The sequence below is a fragment of the Helobdella robusta genome (genome assembly GCF_000326865.2).
Source record: "Helobdella robusta unplaced genomic scaffold HELROscaffold_4, whole genome shotgun sequence".
In the NCBI taxonomy this organism is placed as follows: domain Eukaryota; kingdom Metazoa; phylum Annelida; class Clitellata; order Rhynchobdellida; family Glossiphoniidae; genus Helobdella; species Helobdella robusta.
The window spans coordinates 2,122,859-2,140,968 of NW_008704902.1; the positions used below are offsets into that span (position 1 = coordinate 2,122,859).

The 18,110-nt window shown below is 34.4% G+C and overlaps 2 protein-coding genes across 2 annotated transcripts; one reads left to right on the forward strand and one right to left on the reverse strand.

Annotated features, from left to right (window-relative positions):
• Positions 1–1,908: 1,908 nt before the first annotated feature.
• On the forward strand, positions 1,909–3,000 carry HELRODRAFT_162253 (hypothetical protein; the record flags this gene model as incomplete). The annotated part of the gene is made up of 3 exons (XM_009024512.1): positions 1,909–1,929; positions 2,175–2,468; positions 2,536–3,000. 3 exons carry the CDS (start codon positions 1,909–1,911, stop codon positions 2,998–3,000), a joined length of 780 nt encoding a protein of 259 aa, XP_009022760.1.
• Positions 3,001–3,442: 442 nt separating this feature from the next.
• HELRODRAFT_188910 (hypothetical protein) lies at positions 3,443–17,999 on the reverse strand (the record flags this gene model as incomplete). The annotated part of the gene is made up of 33 exons (XM_009024513.1): positions 3,443–3,955; positions 4,268–4,440; positions 4,722–4,836; positions 4,978–5,191; positions 5,348–5,461; positions 5,625–5,932; positions 6,025–6,557; positions 6,955–7,193; positions 7,305–7,466; positions 7,795–7,932; positions 8,310–8,533; positions 8,879–9,129; positions 9,348–9,463; positions 9,773–9,855; positions 9,941–10,079; positions 10,265–10,436; positions 10,732–11,173; positions 11,309–11,595; positions 11,812–12,073; positions 12,262–12,423; positions 12,557–12,728; positions 12,858–13,028; positions 13,319–13,622; positions 14,152–14,314; positions 14,501–14,654; positions 15,040–15,551; positions 15,696–15,928; positions 15,999–16,188; positions 16,374–16,623; positions 16,850–16,947; positions 17,034–17,260; positions 17,313–17,577; positions 17,779–17,999. 33 exons carry the CDS (start codon positions 17,997–17,999, stop codon positions 3,892–3,894), a joined length of 7,158 nt encoding a protein of 2,385 aa, XP_009022761.1. The 3' UTR covers positions 3,443–3,891.
• Positions 18,000–18,110: the final 111 nt, after the last annotated feature.

Consider the following 18,110-nt stretch of genomic DNA (forward strand, 5'->3'; position numbering starts at 1 on the left):
AAAACATTCAAAGACATATGTACTCAGCATGATGTCCACGAAGAATAAAGTAGCAGCCATCCTTGATGCAAGCAAATGTTTGAGGCACGATGTATTAGAATGCTCTTATTGTCATGATATATCCTTTTCATCATATCTTTCATTTAGGATTTTTATGAAGAGCGTCGTAAACATTTTTGTTTCTGTTGGAGCATAATATTTCAAGAAATGTCATCTCGTCTCTCAAAGGATTTTTTTTGAAGAAGCACTCTCTAAAAACTTTGAGTTCTCGACGTAAAACTTTAAAATTTAATTTTCGCGTTTGTTAATTTTTTTAAGCGGTGAAACTAGAACATATTTTGAAAACTTCAAAGAACAAATGATTTTTAGTAGTGTTGAAATATTCATTTGAGACAATTTCAAAATTTTTAACATGTTCCTCTGAAATGTGTCAAATTTATTATATCAGATTAATTACATACATTTGCGACAAAAATTATGGACTTACTTCAAATTTGCTGAGCGCATCAAATGTTCACAATAAATAATCACGAAACCATCAAACCAGTAAATAAGAATTATCAGTTAACGAAAACAAGATTACAACTGCGATTGTTTGCCAAAAATGATATCGCTTGATGTCAGCTCAGAATATTGAAAAGAGTGGTCGGTCGCATGCAATAGCCGTATCTAAGACCCGAAAACTTTGCCAGCTGTACATTTGAAACTCATTCAAAAAGGATAATATGAAGGACGAAATGACGGTTGCTAACATAACAAATGAAAACTTATCAACGAAGTTGTGGATGATGTCGATTTCTTGGAGTCGGACGGTATTACAAATTGTTGACAAAATTTATTCTATGCAAAACATTATTCTAATTTGTTATTTCACAAAATCTTATTTTCACAAATTAGCAGGTGGAATTCAATTATTAATGCAAAACTAAGCGTGTTCACAATTTAATATTTATACATCTACATACATACACATAATTGAGAATGACCCAACTACATATTTATTTGTTTAATTTTTTCACTTTTCTCAACAAAAAAATCTTTGAAATATTGTTAATTTTTAAATGTTCGTAATTGCTTTCTATTTGCATAAAGCCTACACATCCAAACGTTTGCAGGTTTTTTGTGTGCGTTCGTGCGTGTGTGTGAATTGCGTGTATAAGACTTGCGCGCGCGTGTGTGTGTGTGTGTGTTTGCATGTATCTGCACTGCAGTTGTTAGTCTTTGTAGGCCGTAATGTTATTCAAGTGTTTCTTTCAGAAAGTGTCGAGAAGTAATAGAGCTCTTCAATCTAGCATGTGCACGCGTGCATACAAAATTGGTGTCAGGTTTTTTTCATAATAAATATTTTTCCCGTTTTATCTTTTTTTGTTTTCTGCATTCATGATAGATGGCGACATCTTTTCAAGAGCGCGATAAATATTCTTTATATGAAAAAAGGATGTTGATCGCTCATTATTTTTTCAATAGAGTGAGTAAGTTGGGTTAAATAGAAACGAATGATATCATGAACGCTCAACAAGACGAACAATCTCAAAGTTCAATCAACACATGGTAAAAAAACAAATTGTTATCTGTTTTTGAGTGTTCCACAATTGATATGTTTACTTTGCAATAAAAAGATTCATCTCAATGTTGTAAACCAAAAATTATATACATCGTAAGCACAGAGCAATCTGCATAACAAACATACACTATCCATACAACAGCCAAATAGCAACCAAAACTTCAACCACGCCAACTCACCTCCGAGCACTGTGTGTTAGAGCACTCATTCAGTTTATCTGGCCCGCAAGGTTGCTGTTTCATTGAAGGTTCAACCGCACCATCGTTTACATATACACTTTCATATAAATAGCTCTACACTACATAATCTTTGTATTGTAATTATCACTTAATATATCAACAACGATGCCTGTACCCTACGTACAAGTACAATTCATAAACAGTCGAACGTGCATTGACCGAGGCAGTCGGTCGCAACAACAAAACCATAATTACTCAACATCTGAAGACGAGAAAAATTGGAATTAGAAAATTTTAAATTCGTTTGAATTCAAAAGCCTAAATTTTGTTTATTTATACTATGAAAAATTGTTATGTTCTTTGTAATTTGTTTTTTGTTGAAATTCAGTCTAAACACAACGTTGATAATCTTTGCAAAATTAACAACCCAGGGACGAGAAATGAAAGACTTGCGAAGTTCATCAGCCGGCGAACCATCAACGACTCCATCAGCTCACCATTCCAACACGTCGAAGCACCACAAGCGAGGAGATGCCAGCTCATCGTCCAGAAGAGCTCTCCTGCGTCCTCCTCACAAAAAATCTTCAAAAACTTTTAACGAAACTGACGAGAACGATGATGACAACAACGCTGAACCGCCAACGTCGTGCTGTCAAAATTGTCTGAAGAGGCTGCGAGGAGCAAATCCCGCCGGAGAAAGACCTCTCGTTACACAAGTTTCAAAAGTTGGAAAACAAACTTTTTCTACTTTTTAATTTATCGTCTTTCAATAAAAGTTGTAATTTCTTTTAGCCTCAGCAAAACTTCAAAGTCAGACAACCTGGTGGTTCTACTAATGTTTATACAAAAAGCTTTCCTCTTCGTTGCACTGCGTACAACTCATGTGATGCAGATAGATCCTCATCTGAAAAAGCAAATTTTCATCAAACAAAATCTTCCACAACAACCGCTCAATCAGTCCGAAGCAAAGAAGATTTGAATTACTTTCCAGTTACTACAGAAGTTTGTCAAGACGAAAATTCAAACAATCCATTGATAGTCATCAGCATAGAGACTGCGGATGATGATCCGTTGAATGTCGCCAAACAGCGAACATCAGTTCTTTCATGCGATCAAAATAGTTGTTCAACATTTCTAGAAACTTACGACTTACCGAATTCTTCCCAACAGGGTTCCATGAGCCAACTGACAAGCGCCTCTTTCACAGATGTTCCGCACTCTGCAACAGCCTCATACGACCAAACCTGCTTACAGTGAGAATTTCAAAATAAGAATAGAAACATTCTCATTTAATTCCAAATTAAAAGCACAAAACGAATACGTTGGATAGTGAATGGTTTGATTAAACAACACACACCGACGCTGAACATGAAACCAAATGGAAAAAAATTTATGTAGAATCAGTAAGCTGTCAAAAATATTCATCGAAAGTTAAACTTCTTTCAGTAAGTAAAACTTCTACAAATTATTTTTTACCGTTTTCAAAGTTATCTAAGAAATATTTTGAAGTAGGATTGCTGTTGAAAATATTATTCTGAATGATTTTGTTTCATTATCGTCCAAGTAACCTATCGTCCACATGAAAATAAAATTCTTGTAACTTTAGTTTGAGTCGCTTATCTCATTCAATGGATAATCGTGGCGTGTTAACGAATAACAATTCAATATACTGGAAACAACTAAAAACAGTTCACTTGTGTAGAACTGCCAAATCATGTATAATTTTATTTATTCTGCGTTGCGTTCATTCAGAATGTGAATATAAAAAGGTTCAACTATTTATCAGTATTGATCAACCATTTTATACGTAGAAAATATTTTTTTGTTTGGATTAATGATTTTTTGCTCATCAAGTAAGCAACTTGTATTGTAATAAACAACTAATTTCAACTTATTCATGTTGGTCCAATTACTTCTCACAAATTTAATTAATTTGAACAAATAATTTTAATTATATTTTTGAAATAACTTACTTGTGTAACATCTCACAAACTCTTGGATGAACGTACGGTTGATATAAATTTATATATAAATTGAAGAATATTCATAGTATAAATAGGCATTTATTTATTCTTCATTTAATTATGTTTCCATATATTCTGTTGCATCTGATCAACATTAACATAAAATTAATATAAAAGATTTTGCCTATCCATGCCCAAATATTCGTCTTCTTTTCGAATTGTTTGCTTCTGAAAGTTTGAAGGAATCACTGGCAAAATGAAATTAAACAAATTAAAACATCGGATGTTGAAACAATTTCAATTGCAATCAAAATATCTCAAATTTAATGTGTACTGTACATGTATCCAATTAGTCTTTCAAGTACTTTTAAAATTATCATCTATCGCAATACTGCAAGCTAAGTACATCATATGTTTTCCACATTTGAATTCTTGAATACAATAATTTTAAGGATGTGTCTAGAAAAATTACTAACTTTTAAATTTTGTCGAAAATATATTAAACGAGTGATTGTACAACGAAATGGGATAAAGATTTTTGAACACTTAAAAAGTTGAACCTGGAAACAACAACGTCGTCGATGGCCCACTGATCCCTACCTCGACCTTTGTGGGATGGCTGCCACCACCGAAACTGTGCCCCTGGTCTTCTGGCTCCTACCGGCACGTCGAATATCAACTTTTCAGCTGCTCTTCGACTTCTTATTTCAGCTACTGTTTGCCACGTAATTCCCTTATGTGAAAAAATATTTTCAACATCGTTTATGCCAATGTTGACGTCGTTTAAAAATAAATTTTCCTAAAAATTTTTAATAACTAGCACAAAAATAAAAACAAAAAGCTTTAGTGATAGATAAAGAGATAAGGTTTTTTTTAGATGCGTCAATTAAAACATCTACATGAGACAATTTCTATAAAATATTAAAAAAAATGTTTGGCTGCACATGTTTACAATTAAGACACAAAAGCTTTAAAACATGAATAATTCAAGACAAAAATTCAGTAGCTATCAACCTTATCAAGTGTGTATTGCAGTAAAATGTCAACTGAACATTTATCGTGTATGTCGAAGTTACAACTCCATGGCAGGTCAGTTCTACCGATCGCCACGATGAACGATATTCGGCTGCTTATTCGTATTATTTGAAATTATCCCAAATTTTTCACTGTTATTTTTTATTTAAATTAAATATTTTTAAAATATGCATCCAAATAAATTGGAATTAAGTCATTTTAAAAATGTTTGTTTATTCGAGAATGTCCAGCAAACCTGTTCCTGCCCAGGTCCAATTCGGCAGTAACGGCTTGTCTTAAGCAGCATCCATTGAAATACAAACTCCTGCCTGAACCCAACACGCCACAACCATCACCAATGCTTCCACCATCAATTTTGGACCACCCCAGATGTAGATCACTGAGGTTTGCATCAAAATTAGTGGAAAAACTTTGCAACAACTCTTTTGTTACTTTTCCACAGTGGGTTCCTGTTTCATTGAAAACAGTTTCAAATATGAAATTCTAGCATTTTGTACAAAAACTCAACACAATAAATTTGATTGATAAAATTTAGAATATCGAAGACAAAGCAGAAAGAAGTCAAAAAATATTTTTCGTAATAAAAGTTAAAAGTGAACACCAACCACTATATCCTTCGTCACAAAGACACTCGCCCCTCCTACACACCCCCCTTCCATGGCACAGATGCTCGCACCCCTCCGACACGTACACCTCATCCAGTGCCCACAACAAACCATCTGGCCAAAAGAATTATTTTCGAGAGAAATTAAATAATTTTTAATATAATTTGCTGCATATTCTGTAAAACATCAATCATTCTCGAAAACTTTATAGTCACATTGACCATTTAGTTGACCTCGGATAGAATGTAGAAAGGTAGGTACATAGTTTTCTAGTTACCTTTCGTAGCGTCATAAACTTTGCTGTCAACCCGAGCATACCTTGGAGTTCGCTTATGAAAGTTCGAGAAGTTGTTTACTTTGGAGATGAGTTCTTTAAATTGTTTTAGTGAGCCGATAGAACAGTCCTGTTTTCTGTTGGCGTCAAAAACTTTACTAACACTTCCTTCATAAGGTTCATCATCGTTAGTAACATTTTCAATGTTGCTGGTTGGCTTGTTAGCGTTCTTCGTGATTTTGTCTGAATATTCGTTTTTGCTCGTTGCATCACTTACATTCCTCCATACCCTCCATCTGAATCTTGTGTTTCTGGAAAATTTCAATAGTTTTCATTTTTCAGTAACCAAATGATATGAAAATAATTAAAAAAGCAAAAATGTTGTTCTTCACAAATAATTAACCCCGAAAACGTTGGTCTGGGCAACCTAATGTACACTCTGGTCCAGGTCTTAAAGTCGCACTCACTGTACAGCGATGACGGAATGAAATTTGATGACGTTTTGGAACATTTTGTTTGCATGTTGTTAGTGGTTGGAGCATCTTCAGCTGGCTCGCTGAAATCATCGCTATCAAGATTCTTTACATGACCATTAGTATTATTGTCGTTTCCAGTTTTTAGTTTGCTACTTGGAAGTATGTTTTTTTGCTTTGATTTGATAATATTATGGTTGGCTTTACTGTTAATATGAATTGAGTTGTCGCTGATGTGGTATTTGTTGTTGATGTTGTTGTTGTTGATGTTATTGTTGTTGATGTTATTGTTGTTGATGTTGTTGTTGTGATCGCAACCCCCGTTCACAAGTTGCCAGTCATCTTTTTCAGGATCGATGTTGTATTCCAGTGCGATTGTTAAGCCACTTGCTTTGAAACACTCAACACATCTTGCACAGCGTAACATTATCTGTTGGAAAATAACATTACGACTAAAATTAACCTGTCAACGTATTTTCAAGGGTGAAAATAAAAAAGTAAATTTACTTGTACTAATAATAATTCAGTTATAATCGCCGAAGAGGTACGAAGCATTAATTATCATGCACCACAGTTAGCAGCAAGCCCGTTGCCACTAAACTTTGTAAATTTTTTGAAAAATAATTTCAACACAACTTGCGTTTGTTAAAAGCAAAAAAATGGTTTTCAGTCGTAATAACAAAATAAATTTCAGTAGGTTTGCTCATAAGTTAAAGTTTGCACAAACAATAACTGCACGAAAGCAGTTTTTAACTTATAATATTGTCATAATTAATGATGCAGCGAGCGAGTCCAGCAAACGTTTTAAACAGTAAAAAATAATTAATTTTTAAACAATTTTTGGAATAAATAATTTTCACCTTGAACTGCAAAATATGTCCATCTTGGATGACAAGAGGCCTCGTCACTATTGAGGATCCATGAATTTGCCTTGAACCAAGGTTGATACCACCTCCTCCAGCACACATCTTCATCAATTTTTTGTTGTGCTCTTGAGAATTGTTGTCTTCACTGTCAATCTTCTTCCAGGCCATAGAATAACCACGTGACCCACAAATGTTCATTAACCTCTGACCTCTGCCTAAGAAGTCCCAGTTGTCTAACAAATATAATAAATAGAAACGCAAAGTTAAATTCCTGTGTTTCAATGTTTTGTAACATTATTTTACGAAAAAAACTATTCGAAATTAATTAAAAATTAAAGAATCACCTGTTTCCCATTTGGTTGGTTGCTCGTCATGATGGTGGTCATCGCCCCCGAATGTTTCTTCCAAATAACTCGGATTAGCCACCGTCCTTCTTATCAAAACATTATCGAGTCCCCAGTTGAAAATGCGAGAGGTGGATGGATGTTGCCACCAACGAAACATTACTGTACATGTTTTATTTATGCTACGATACATTTTATATATCTTAAATGTCGTTTCTTGTAGAAAATATCAAAAACTTAATTTAATTCATCACACGATTTTCTTTGGCTAAGTTTCAAAAAATAAAACAATTAAATTCAGTAAATACTGAACATTTATTGTTAGCCATAATAAAAATGAAAAAAATTCAATTGGATTTTGAGATTAATTTAAAAAACGTTCAATTAACGGGTCTAATTTTATCTCGTAAAGCCAAAATTTTATATAACATTTCCACGTTTAGTCGTGCAAATTGGTAAATTAAAAAAATTTCAAAATAAATTATTTAACCTGGAAAATAATTTCTGCTGGTCGGTAATGTGGAAGCTTTTAGAAGGGGTAACTGAACGTAGTGGTACTGGTGGTAGTGCGATAATGAAGGTGAAACTTTCAGAGGACTGATGGATTTGATCAATTTCCAACTGACGCCTATTCATTTACGAGGTTTGTTTCATCAAAATATGATTGATTTAAAATTTGTCAAAACCATTAATTCATCTCATAACCTACGCAAACGCAACTACAACGATATGATAAATCAACACATAGTCATCACGTCAAGAAAAAACAAAAATTTCATTACATTAACATTAGCTTGATTATAACAAATTAAATTAATATATATTAAATATTTCAATTAACAAATTAATTGGTTAATGAAAAATTATAAACTTAATTTGCATTTTTAAAAATGAATAAACTCCGATAAACTCTGGCGGGTAAAATATTATCATAAATTAAATGTTTTTAATCTGTTTGCTAAAATTCGTTTCGAATGAAGTTAATTAAAATAGAACAAAATAAACCTCCGTCAGTTGAGTAATCCAGAATGATGTTGGCTCGAATGATGTTTGTTAGTGGTTGGCAGTTCTCGTTCATACCTTTTTCAAATCCCAACTTCTTGGATTTCTCTTCTAATGACCACCCTCCGTGTTTCTCCCTTGCTGAAAAACCATGTTCACCATCATATTCTGCATCGTTAAGCTTCTCAAAACGATTTTTGTTAGCTAACAGATGAAATGTTATATACCTGGAAATCAATGTGTAAAAAAAATATATAAACCATAAACCTGTTTATCCATCGAGCCAAAGAATTATTTAATGGATAAATTATAAGTAACATCCCCGATGAGTGAGATGATGTGAAAAAAAATGTCACAACAATGCAACAAAAATCTTCCATTGAAAACATTACATCAGCTTAAGTCGTGTATGGATTAATACAATTCAAGAATCATAGAAGAGATTTTGTCAAGTATCAATTTATTTCATTTTCAATTTTGATGTGTTTGTTCTACAGTAAAATAACTCGCCTAAACATCATTTAAAAAATTTTCAATAAAAACCAAAACTAATGTAACAAAACCACCCCTACCCGATTGTTCGACCATCAAAAGTTCTCGTGACCGCTTGCCTCAGACCGGCTGATGAGAAATCAAGAAATCTGTTGGCATGAGCATTGTGAAGTAGTTTGAGGCACGAGGGTTTATTAGTGGAGCCTTGAATGAGTGACCAGTGTTTGAGATGTTCTGTTGAGTTGAGTGCACTGTCTGCGTCATCTACATCAGCGACGTAGCCATTTTGTGGAAGGAATATCTCAAAATCATCTTTTAAATCTTTCTTCAGCTGTTTTATTATTGTGTTAGTTGTATATTTAAAAAAAAGATATTTGCATGTTTTTAGTAACATTTAATTATTTTGAAAATGTGTTATAATAGAACTAGAAAAACTTTAAAATCTCATAAATTATATTTTTGGACAACATTTATATTGTATTTGATATAAACAACAACATGGTAGTGACGTGACATTAAATGACTATGTGACGTATCTTGAATGCTAACCCTACTCCTGGTCTGGCGATGCTGACAGTGGTCACCATGGTGGCCGGGGTAGCATCTGCAGAATGTCCTGTTGAGGCAGACACCCTGACCACTGCAGTAATTGACGCAAGATGGACCTGCGTGTTATAATAATTCATTCAAATTATTTTTCTTATTGATACGTGTATCAATAAAAAATATAATTTTTCACAATGCTTATACATTCATATTTTGTAAAATATTCCGTTACTTTAATTACACCATCACGTATCGCTCGACATCCACACGCTTCTTCCATATGTAACGAATAACGGTAACTGTCATTTTTAAAACTAATTTTCAAATTAAAAGTTATAAAAAGCAATTTTAAATTTCAAAAACAAGTTACTAGCAAATTTATAAAACTACTCAAGCAAACTTTAAAATTAGCAATCAAGAATGCACACCTATGTAAATGTCGCTTACGGCCCACTTCATGTTCAAGTTGTAATTGGACAGGGAAACTTGCTTCCAACGAAATCTTGTGAAACTAATGTTATTTATAAATTAAGGACAATTTTTAGAAACTTTGATTTTTAAATAATTCAACGAAAGAATGAGTAGAGAACATTTACTTAGTGAGAAGTTTGTTTTCCAATGGTATTGCAACACTGATCCAACTGCTGCTTGGATAATATGATGAAGGCTGTTCCGCTTTAGAACATTCCAGTTCATTTTGTCTGCAGGTCTCCTTTACAAGATTCCACGTTTTTCCTATTTAATAAATTTAATTCTGTTGTAAACAAATTTGTAAATTTTTTATGTATCTTGTGTTAGGACTCTCGAAATGAAATTTTATTTTTGATTTGAAGTAATAATTGAATCAACACATAATATCAAAAAAATAATTCCAAAGTTTTTACAACAATTTTAGTAAAATGATCTTCAACAAAACGCACCGTAGTCGGTAGAATATTCCAGGCGAACAGCAAAAACATCCTCAGGCAGCTCATCCCCATCAACGTCATCATCATTTTCATTGTTGTGGCAGCCAACGGCAATCCTCATTTGAAGCACGTAGTCGTCAACAGTGGCCATGTTCAAATCCACACTCATAACGTACGATTCATCCTATCCATATTGTTAAGAAGAATAAATTAGAGTAATGTTGAAATCACGGTTAGAAGGTATTTTTATATTCTAATTACAACCAAACTGTTTATTAATTTTGATCCAGACAGCTTTTAAGGTAAGTTTAAGTTTGATTTTACTTATATTCGCAGCTTCGAAAGGTTTTGAAAATCATTATCCCAAAACGTATTATTTAGAAAAACATTTCTAAAGGATGTTTTCAGATATATTCAACGAACACAACATTATTATTCTAATACAAAAATTGAATAAACTGTAAATATAAAATACGAACCTCGAAGCTAAGTGTGCTAACAAAAGAATTAGTTAGCCCACAAAATTGCCCAAACTTCATGGACGCCATGTTTGAAACCCACTGTGGAATGTTTCCACGTTGGTCTTCATCCTCCTTCTCTTCCTCATCTTCACTTACTATTTTTCTTTCTTCCCGATCATAGTTCCAGAGATTGTGGTGGTCGGACATGACGTCATTGTACAAATCAAACGTCGGTTCAACAGCACTCAGTAGTACAATATCATCAAGCACCCAAGTAGGACGCCAGTAATCATCATCATCACCACTACTGCCATCATCATCATCATCATCATCATTATTTGCGTGAACATCATTATCATCATTTGTACTTCCATAACTCCTTGTTTCCGTCATCTCCTGCCACCAGGTGAATTGCACTCCGACCTTCTTGCAATCGTCTGGAAGTTGGATGGATATCAATCTGTTGATGGTTGGAAATTAAATAATTCATCTTTGAACGCCGTTTCAATCATCGTTGACATCATTTTTTTGTTTTTTACTACATAGTTCGTTATTATATAAAGATGTGGAATAATTTAAGTATTTGAATACAAACTTCTCATGTGGATGGAGTGACTTCTGCAAGGTCAGCAGATGATTCCACGTGGAAGCTCCATTCAATGAATATTCAACATGGACAGGTCGTGCTTGTTGATGCGATTGATGTCTTCCATGCTGCCGATGGTCTCGCAAATGTTTTGGTCGTTGTTTCTTATCCAGAGGATCAAATCCATTGTTACGATTGTTCAATTTTTTCTGGAAACATCCGAATGCAAAATGAAACTGCAGTACGCTGGCAGACGTCAAGTTCAAGTCTACCGTCCTCACACTTCTCGTGCAGTTCTGAAAAAAAATCCATCGAATACTACTGTCTGACGCTAAATCTAAATATATATAAACAATTTTTATCAATTTTCATCATTCGATCTTGAAAGATGTTAGCAGCTACAACAACAGCTGCCACAACAGCAACAACAACAGCTACAACAACAGCTACAACAACAGCTGCAACAACGGCTGCAACAACAACTGCAACAACAGTTGCAACAACAGCACTACCCCGTTCATGTGAAGCACATGAAAAGATTTTGTGGTGGAGCATTTGGTTCTGATGACTCCTCCTACAAATGTGACAGTGTTTCCATCTGAATGTTCATCTCGAGTTGTTGAATTTGACGTTGTGCTGTTTGTATCACTTTTTGAGTGGAGATGCTTTACATTGTATTGAAATGGATGGTAGTTGTTGAATTTTTCTACAAATTTGCTTTTAAGCTGTCTGGTGGGTAAGTTGCACGACGAACCAGACCAGCCTTCGTCACATCTTTGAGAAATTTTTTTGTTTTCAAGTTTTAAACTAGATAGAATTAATCTTCAATTAATAATTAAAAATTACATAAAATTAGTTTGATGTTAAACTGGTTGAATTATGAAAATTATACAAAATGAAGTATGATAATTTTTTTCGTGTTAATAAAAATTAATCAGCAACGAAACCAGCAATGAACCGACCGACACGAGGCATTCCAGCAAAAACCATGCCCAGCACAGAAACTTTCACATTCGTCACCGATGTACACATGCGACAGTGCCCAAGCACCTGAATCTTTCAAAAAATCAGTCTCCTTGCCAACTCTATTTGTTTGAACCCACCTGAATCTTGCGTTTGCAAATCTGAAATCAGGTGTATAAAATTTTTGCAGTCCCGTTTTTTTGGTATTTCTAGGCTTATTTCAAAATTTTCCTTTAATGACATGGCCGATAATGTTTAATAATTGTAAATATCAAATGATAACAACATTAGAACCTCATACTATCAGGCAAAATGAGTGATATTCTCTTCCATGTGGACATGAATTCAGAGTAAAATATTGTTGGTTGAACTTCATTGGAACACGTCAGGACATCTGCTTCACTGCATGGCTCCTTCACCAATCTCCACGTCTTACCAAAGTCCGTTGAATATTCAAGTCTCACGGCTTCGTGAAAGTATTATTATAACCACGATTATGGTAATTTAGTAAGTGAATCGCATTACAGATTTCAATGCAGTTTAAAGCTGTCAAATTCCAATTTAATTTCAACAGTTTTTGATGGCTTTAACAAACCTTTCAACTTTAAAAAAAATAACTGCCCTGAAATCTCACCGAAACAGTCATTTTCTCCCAAACAGTCCATCGTCATGTTGAAGTGGATGAACGTCGAGGCAGTTATCATCATATCATTCGTCACCGCTCCAGATATGACACCCCCAATTTCTACATCGTAAATGTTTTCTGCTGTGGAAGTTGTATAGAGGTCCTACCAACATCACCAACAATACATTACCAACATATGTTTTATTTACAACTTTAAAATATTATTTATGACATGACAAATCCTGCTTGATTAGTTTTAAGAATTTTCAATAACAGAATGATAACAATGACATTACAAATTTTATCTGGACCATATTTTGGCATAAAAATGATTGCTATGTAAACAATGAAACCTGAATGAAAAACGAGCACCAATCTACCAGATGTGCAATATTTTTTCCTGCTTGCACCCATCATCATCACCCACAAACCATCGTCGTCGTCGTCGTCGTCGTCGTCATCCTTCGCCTCAGCATCTGCCTTTCCATCGCTGTTTGAAAATTTTTCTGCATTTGAGTATTCGGAATTGACTGATGTCGCAGTACGATATTCATCATCAACATGACTTGGGAAGTCATAATTCAGCTGAAAATAATCTTCGTTTAAATGTTTTGGACCAATTGGAGCGTTCCATTGTTTGATAACATCTTGGCCACTGATCCTGTGAAGAGGAGCAGCGATGAATGCATCATCTTGCATGACTATGTTGTCTACGTCATTGCCTCCTATGTATATCTGATAGTTATTTCAAGTAGTGTCTTAAGTCTCGTGTTTCTATTGAGGTTTCAGGCTCACAAAACATAATGCAGCATTCATTTGAACTTCGAAAGCAATTCTTGCAATAACTAGATTAAAATTAAATGACATCTTTGCAATGTGTGCGATGCTTGGTTTCTCTACGATTTTACTTGTGTGTGTGTGCGTGGTGTGTGTGTGCGTGTGTCACTGATAAATCTAAATCTGCAGCAAGTTTCGTTAGGAAAACTGATCTTTAACGTCTTTAATATTTATTTAAATTTTGTTATACAACTAGATACATTTTGTTTTAGGATTTATATAATCCAAATATATTGTTTACTGGATCATTCATATACTTTACTGTTTAAAATTCAGTTGAATAGCCCAAGCTCACCTGATCAATTGACCAATCAGGAAGTTTTCTTTTTTGGATTGACGGTTGCCACCAGCGAATCAGAGTTGAGAAAGATTTTGCGGTGTGAGGGACAGTGACGATTGCATGGATGATGGGTGGGGAGGAGCTAACCGGATCAAATCTTTCTATCAGGTTCCATTCCAAGCCGTTGTTCAGCGAATATTGCAAATAAATTGCTTCGTAAACTTTGTTTGAATTTAAGTTCTTGATGTTGATTGTTGATTTGATGTTGTTTGTTGATTGGCAGTCAAATTTTAAATAAAAGGAAATCACACTGTATGAAAAGAATGATTGGACAAAATTGTTTTGAAGAAATATAAAAATTAAACTGCTATCACACAACGAATAAAAAAACTTAACATTATGTAATATTACGATCAATTTGGAATAAATGCAAATTTCGAAGTTTATGAATTGGACAACTCAATTGAACAGAAGTTATAATAATGTTGTAACGGACTTTGCATGGGTGAGATTCAGTGGATTGGTGGTCAGAATCCTTTCCGTGGGTTGATGGAAATTCAGTGAGGTGCCATGAAGTACCCTACTACATTTGTCTGACACCGAAGCACCACTAATCACTGAAAATTTCTTTCTGAAATTTCTTTTCGAATCTTTTAGTTTAACAGTTAAAAAGTAAAGATTAAATACTCAATATGATTTTGAGCTTCTCTAATTAAATTCTACTTTATTATTTTGCTTCAATTATTTATAATGAATTCCAAATTTAAACAAATTCATCGATATTTAATGAACATTATCAAATGTTATAAAAAATTGTTCAGTTAATGTCTGTAGTACGTTCAATAAAATTTTCATGTTGATTTTTTCATTTTTTTTTATTTTGGTTTCAACAGTTAAGAAGATAAAGAGGAAACATGTAAAATGGCTGAAAGGAAGGAACAATAAAATTTCAATGAATAATGTGAAACTGGAAAATTTAAATATATTTTAACCTCAAAAAAAGAAATAGACGAGAAGTTAATGAAACAAACTCACTGTCAAAATCCTCTCTTAAATAATTTTTGTGTTTCAACTTGCTGGTAGGATTCTCGCATGAAGTACCTTCATACCCGTGGAAGCAGTCACAAACGGAGGCCTCGTAGCAAGTGCCTCTGCCCTGGCAATGAGCCACACACTGGGTTCCTATGTAGATGTTATCAATCGCCCACGATCTTGCAGACGATGATGACGATGACAAAACCGGTGAAGTTACATTCATAGGAGTTTTATTATTAGAGATTCTGATATTTTTATAATTTGGAAATGGCTTGTGTTGAGAGTTGACTATGTTCTTCTTTTTCCTCATGCCGTCAGGTTCGTAAATGTAACGTTTCTCCCTAACAGTTTTATGACGGTTTGTAATTACGAAATCGTCATCTATGTATTCGTAGCTGGCAACATCTATGTTTGATTTAATGGCATCTTCGTTTATAATGTTATCTTCTTGGGTGGGTTCACTATCTGAATTTTTTTGTGAAGTATCCTGAGACCATCTGAATCTGACAAAGCTTTAATAAAAATTGAACCATACGTAAGTAATTAAATAAATAGCTTGATTGTAGTTGCAGCTGAAAAATTATTAACAACAAAATTGTTCTGTAAAATTTAATTATACAAAATTTAAATTGGTTAAGTTAAGTGGAAGGTCTCACCCGTAAATTTTTAAGTTTTTCAGCGGGATAACAACCTGAGTCCAGTATGAATACACGGCAGAGGAGTAGATGGATGGATGGATCATGTAATCGCGTTCACACAACGGCTGATGGTTTGATGAACATTCGGCGATCAGAAGGTTCCATGTCCTGCCTCTGTCTAACGAGTATTCAAGCCGCACAGGTTGATCTGCTGGCCACGAAATTGGATCGCCATCACAACCCACGTTTATCTATCCAGAAAATAATTAAAATTAAAAATATATAAGAAAAAACATAAACAGCAAATAAATGTTGACTTACTTCAAACTGAATAACCGTCATGTCATTAACGAAGATGTCATTGGTCATCAGGTACCTACTACCCATCAGCTCTGAAGTTTGTGAAAATTCAGCAGTTTTTGACGGAATTTTACTTCGACGCTCCAAACTTGATTTAGAAAACTTTTCTTGAAAGACTAATGCCGACGAGCCAGACGTTGACAGACCTGGACTGTTGGAACATCAGTTTACAAAACAAATCGATCAGTTTTACAACGTCACGTTTTGTATAACAAATCGTTCCATATAACCAATTCAATTTATACCAACACCGGTTTAATGAATAAATTCATATGATGTTTGTACGTTGAACACTTAATAATGATGAAATTTGAACAAAAAGAAAGAACGACTCACTTCATTTTATGAGAACAGTACTTTGCAATTCTTCCTGACGGCCAAAATAGAAAAAGATCATCACTAGGACTGTCAAACTCTTCTGCATCATCATCAAAACTTGATTTATTTTCGAACATTTCATGGAAAACTTTCTCCGGCAGAAAGCCATCAGAGGAGTGGAGTGGGAGGGAGGGAAGGGAGGGGAGGGTGCTTTGAGTTGGTCCTCCGATGAAAAGGTCGTCGATCATCCACGCTCCTCTCATCCAGCCTGTAGGTACACATTTCAACAATTGATTTTATAAATGCAAGCGAATTGCAACGATCCCTTAACAAACACAACTTTCAATGATCCGTTTATGCTAAGAATTTTTTTCCCAGAAAATGAATGTAGACTAAATGGTTGATATATTTTAACAAAATTCTGTTTATATTATTTGAACAATTCAGCATTGTTTCAAAGACTTAAGGATAGTTACATTTTGCAATTGCTTTACCTGAACTAGCTGCATTGATCGATTGCCAAAATCGAATGGATGTTGAGCTGAATCTTGCCTCCAAAGGCAACGACAGACTGAAAAATCTTGTAAGAGACCTGTCAAAGTTGAAATCTTGATTGATTTTGTTCTGAATATAATTAATTAAATGTAAAGATAGAAAGGATAATAATAGTGTATAAACTCTTGAAACGACGCGTCGTTATATTTGATGAGATGCAGATGGTTCCAGTGTATGCCACCATTTGTTGAGAACTGAACAATTATCTGATGTTCTTCTGGACGGGGATCAGCGAAGGAATAAGAATATGATTGCTGAGGCAGACGGTGACAATCGAACATCAAAGAAAACTCCACGTGCGTTGCCGTTGAAAGATCGAGATCATACGTCATGAGAAGTCGAATGGAATCCTGGGGAAAGTTTTTTTAAATATTTAAAATCTGTTCGTTAGATTGCATAAACTTTACAGTTGTAAAATTGGATTAAACTTGCTTTGAAAAACACAAGAGCCTTATCGTGAACGACGACGCCGCAAACATCGGTCACCTCTCCTCCAAGTACCAACGTGTAGGAACTGTCCACTTTGTTGGGAAGGGTTAAGTTTTCACGCAAATGCATGTTGATATACTTGCCCGAGTTGATGTTGTTTCGCTGGAAACTATCCCGCAACCTTGTGGGCAGTTGCCTGACCACTGTGCAGTACGGCTCCTCATAGCCTGCGTCGCATCTGCAGTCTCACGGCATTTTAGTTTTTATAGTGATTTGTTTGAGCGTAACAAATTATAAGAGCAAGTATAACAAAATAATAGTTTGCAAATTTTCAATAAGAAAAAATTAATTTGAAACAAACTGCTGAACAATTAAAATCAAACCAATGATATTTTTGTTACAAATTCCGATCAAAATGATTTAAAACTCAAAAACTAACATGCACTTGTCTCCATCACATGTTCCATGCCCTGAGCACATCCAGTGACAATCGTCTCCAACGTAGATCTTGTCCAGTGCCCAGATGTTGCCACGTGTCGCTACGTAGCTCTGCCTCCAACGAAATCGAGTGGATGGAGATCTGTTGTTGCAATGTGGATGTCTTCTTTTATTCAAACTTTTATTCAACTGTGTTAACTTGGATTGTTCATTTTCAAACATTTGATCAGTTTTGTTAGTTGTTTAAAAGTTTTAAAAGAAGAAAACTAATTTTTTATAAATTCTTCAGCACAAATTAATGCAATGTTTATTCTGTTTGTTACACGCAAATTT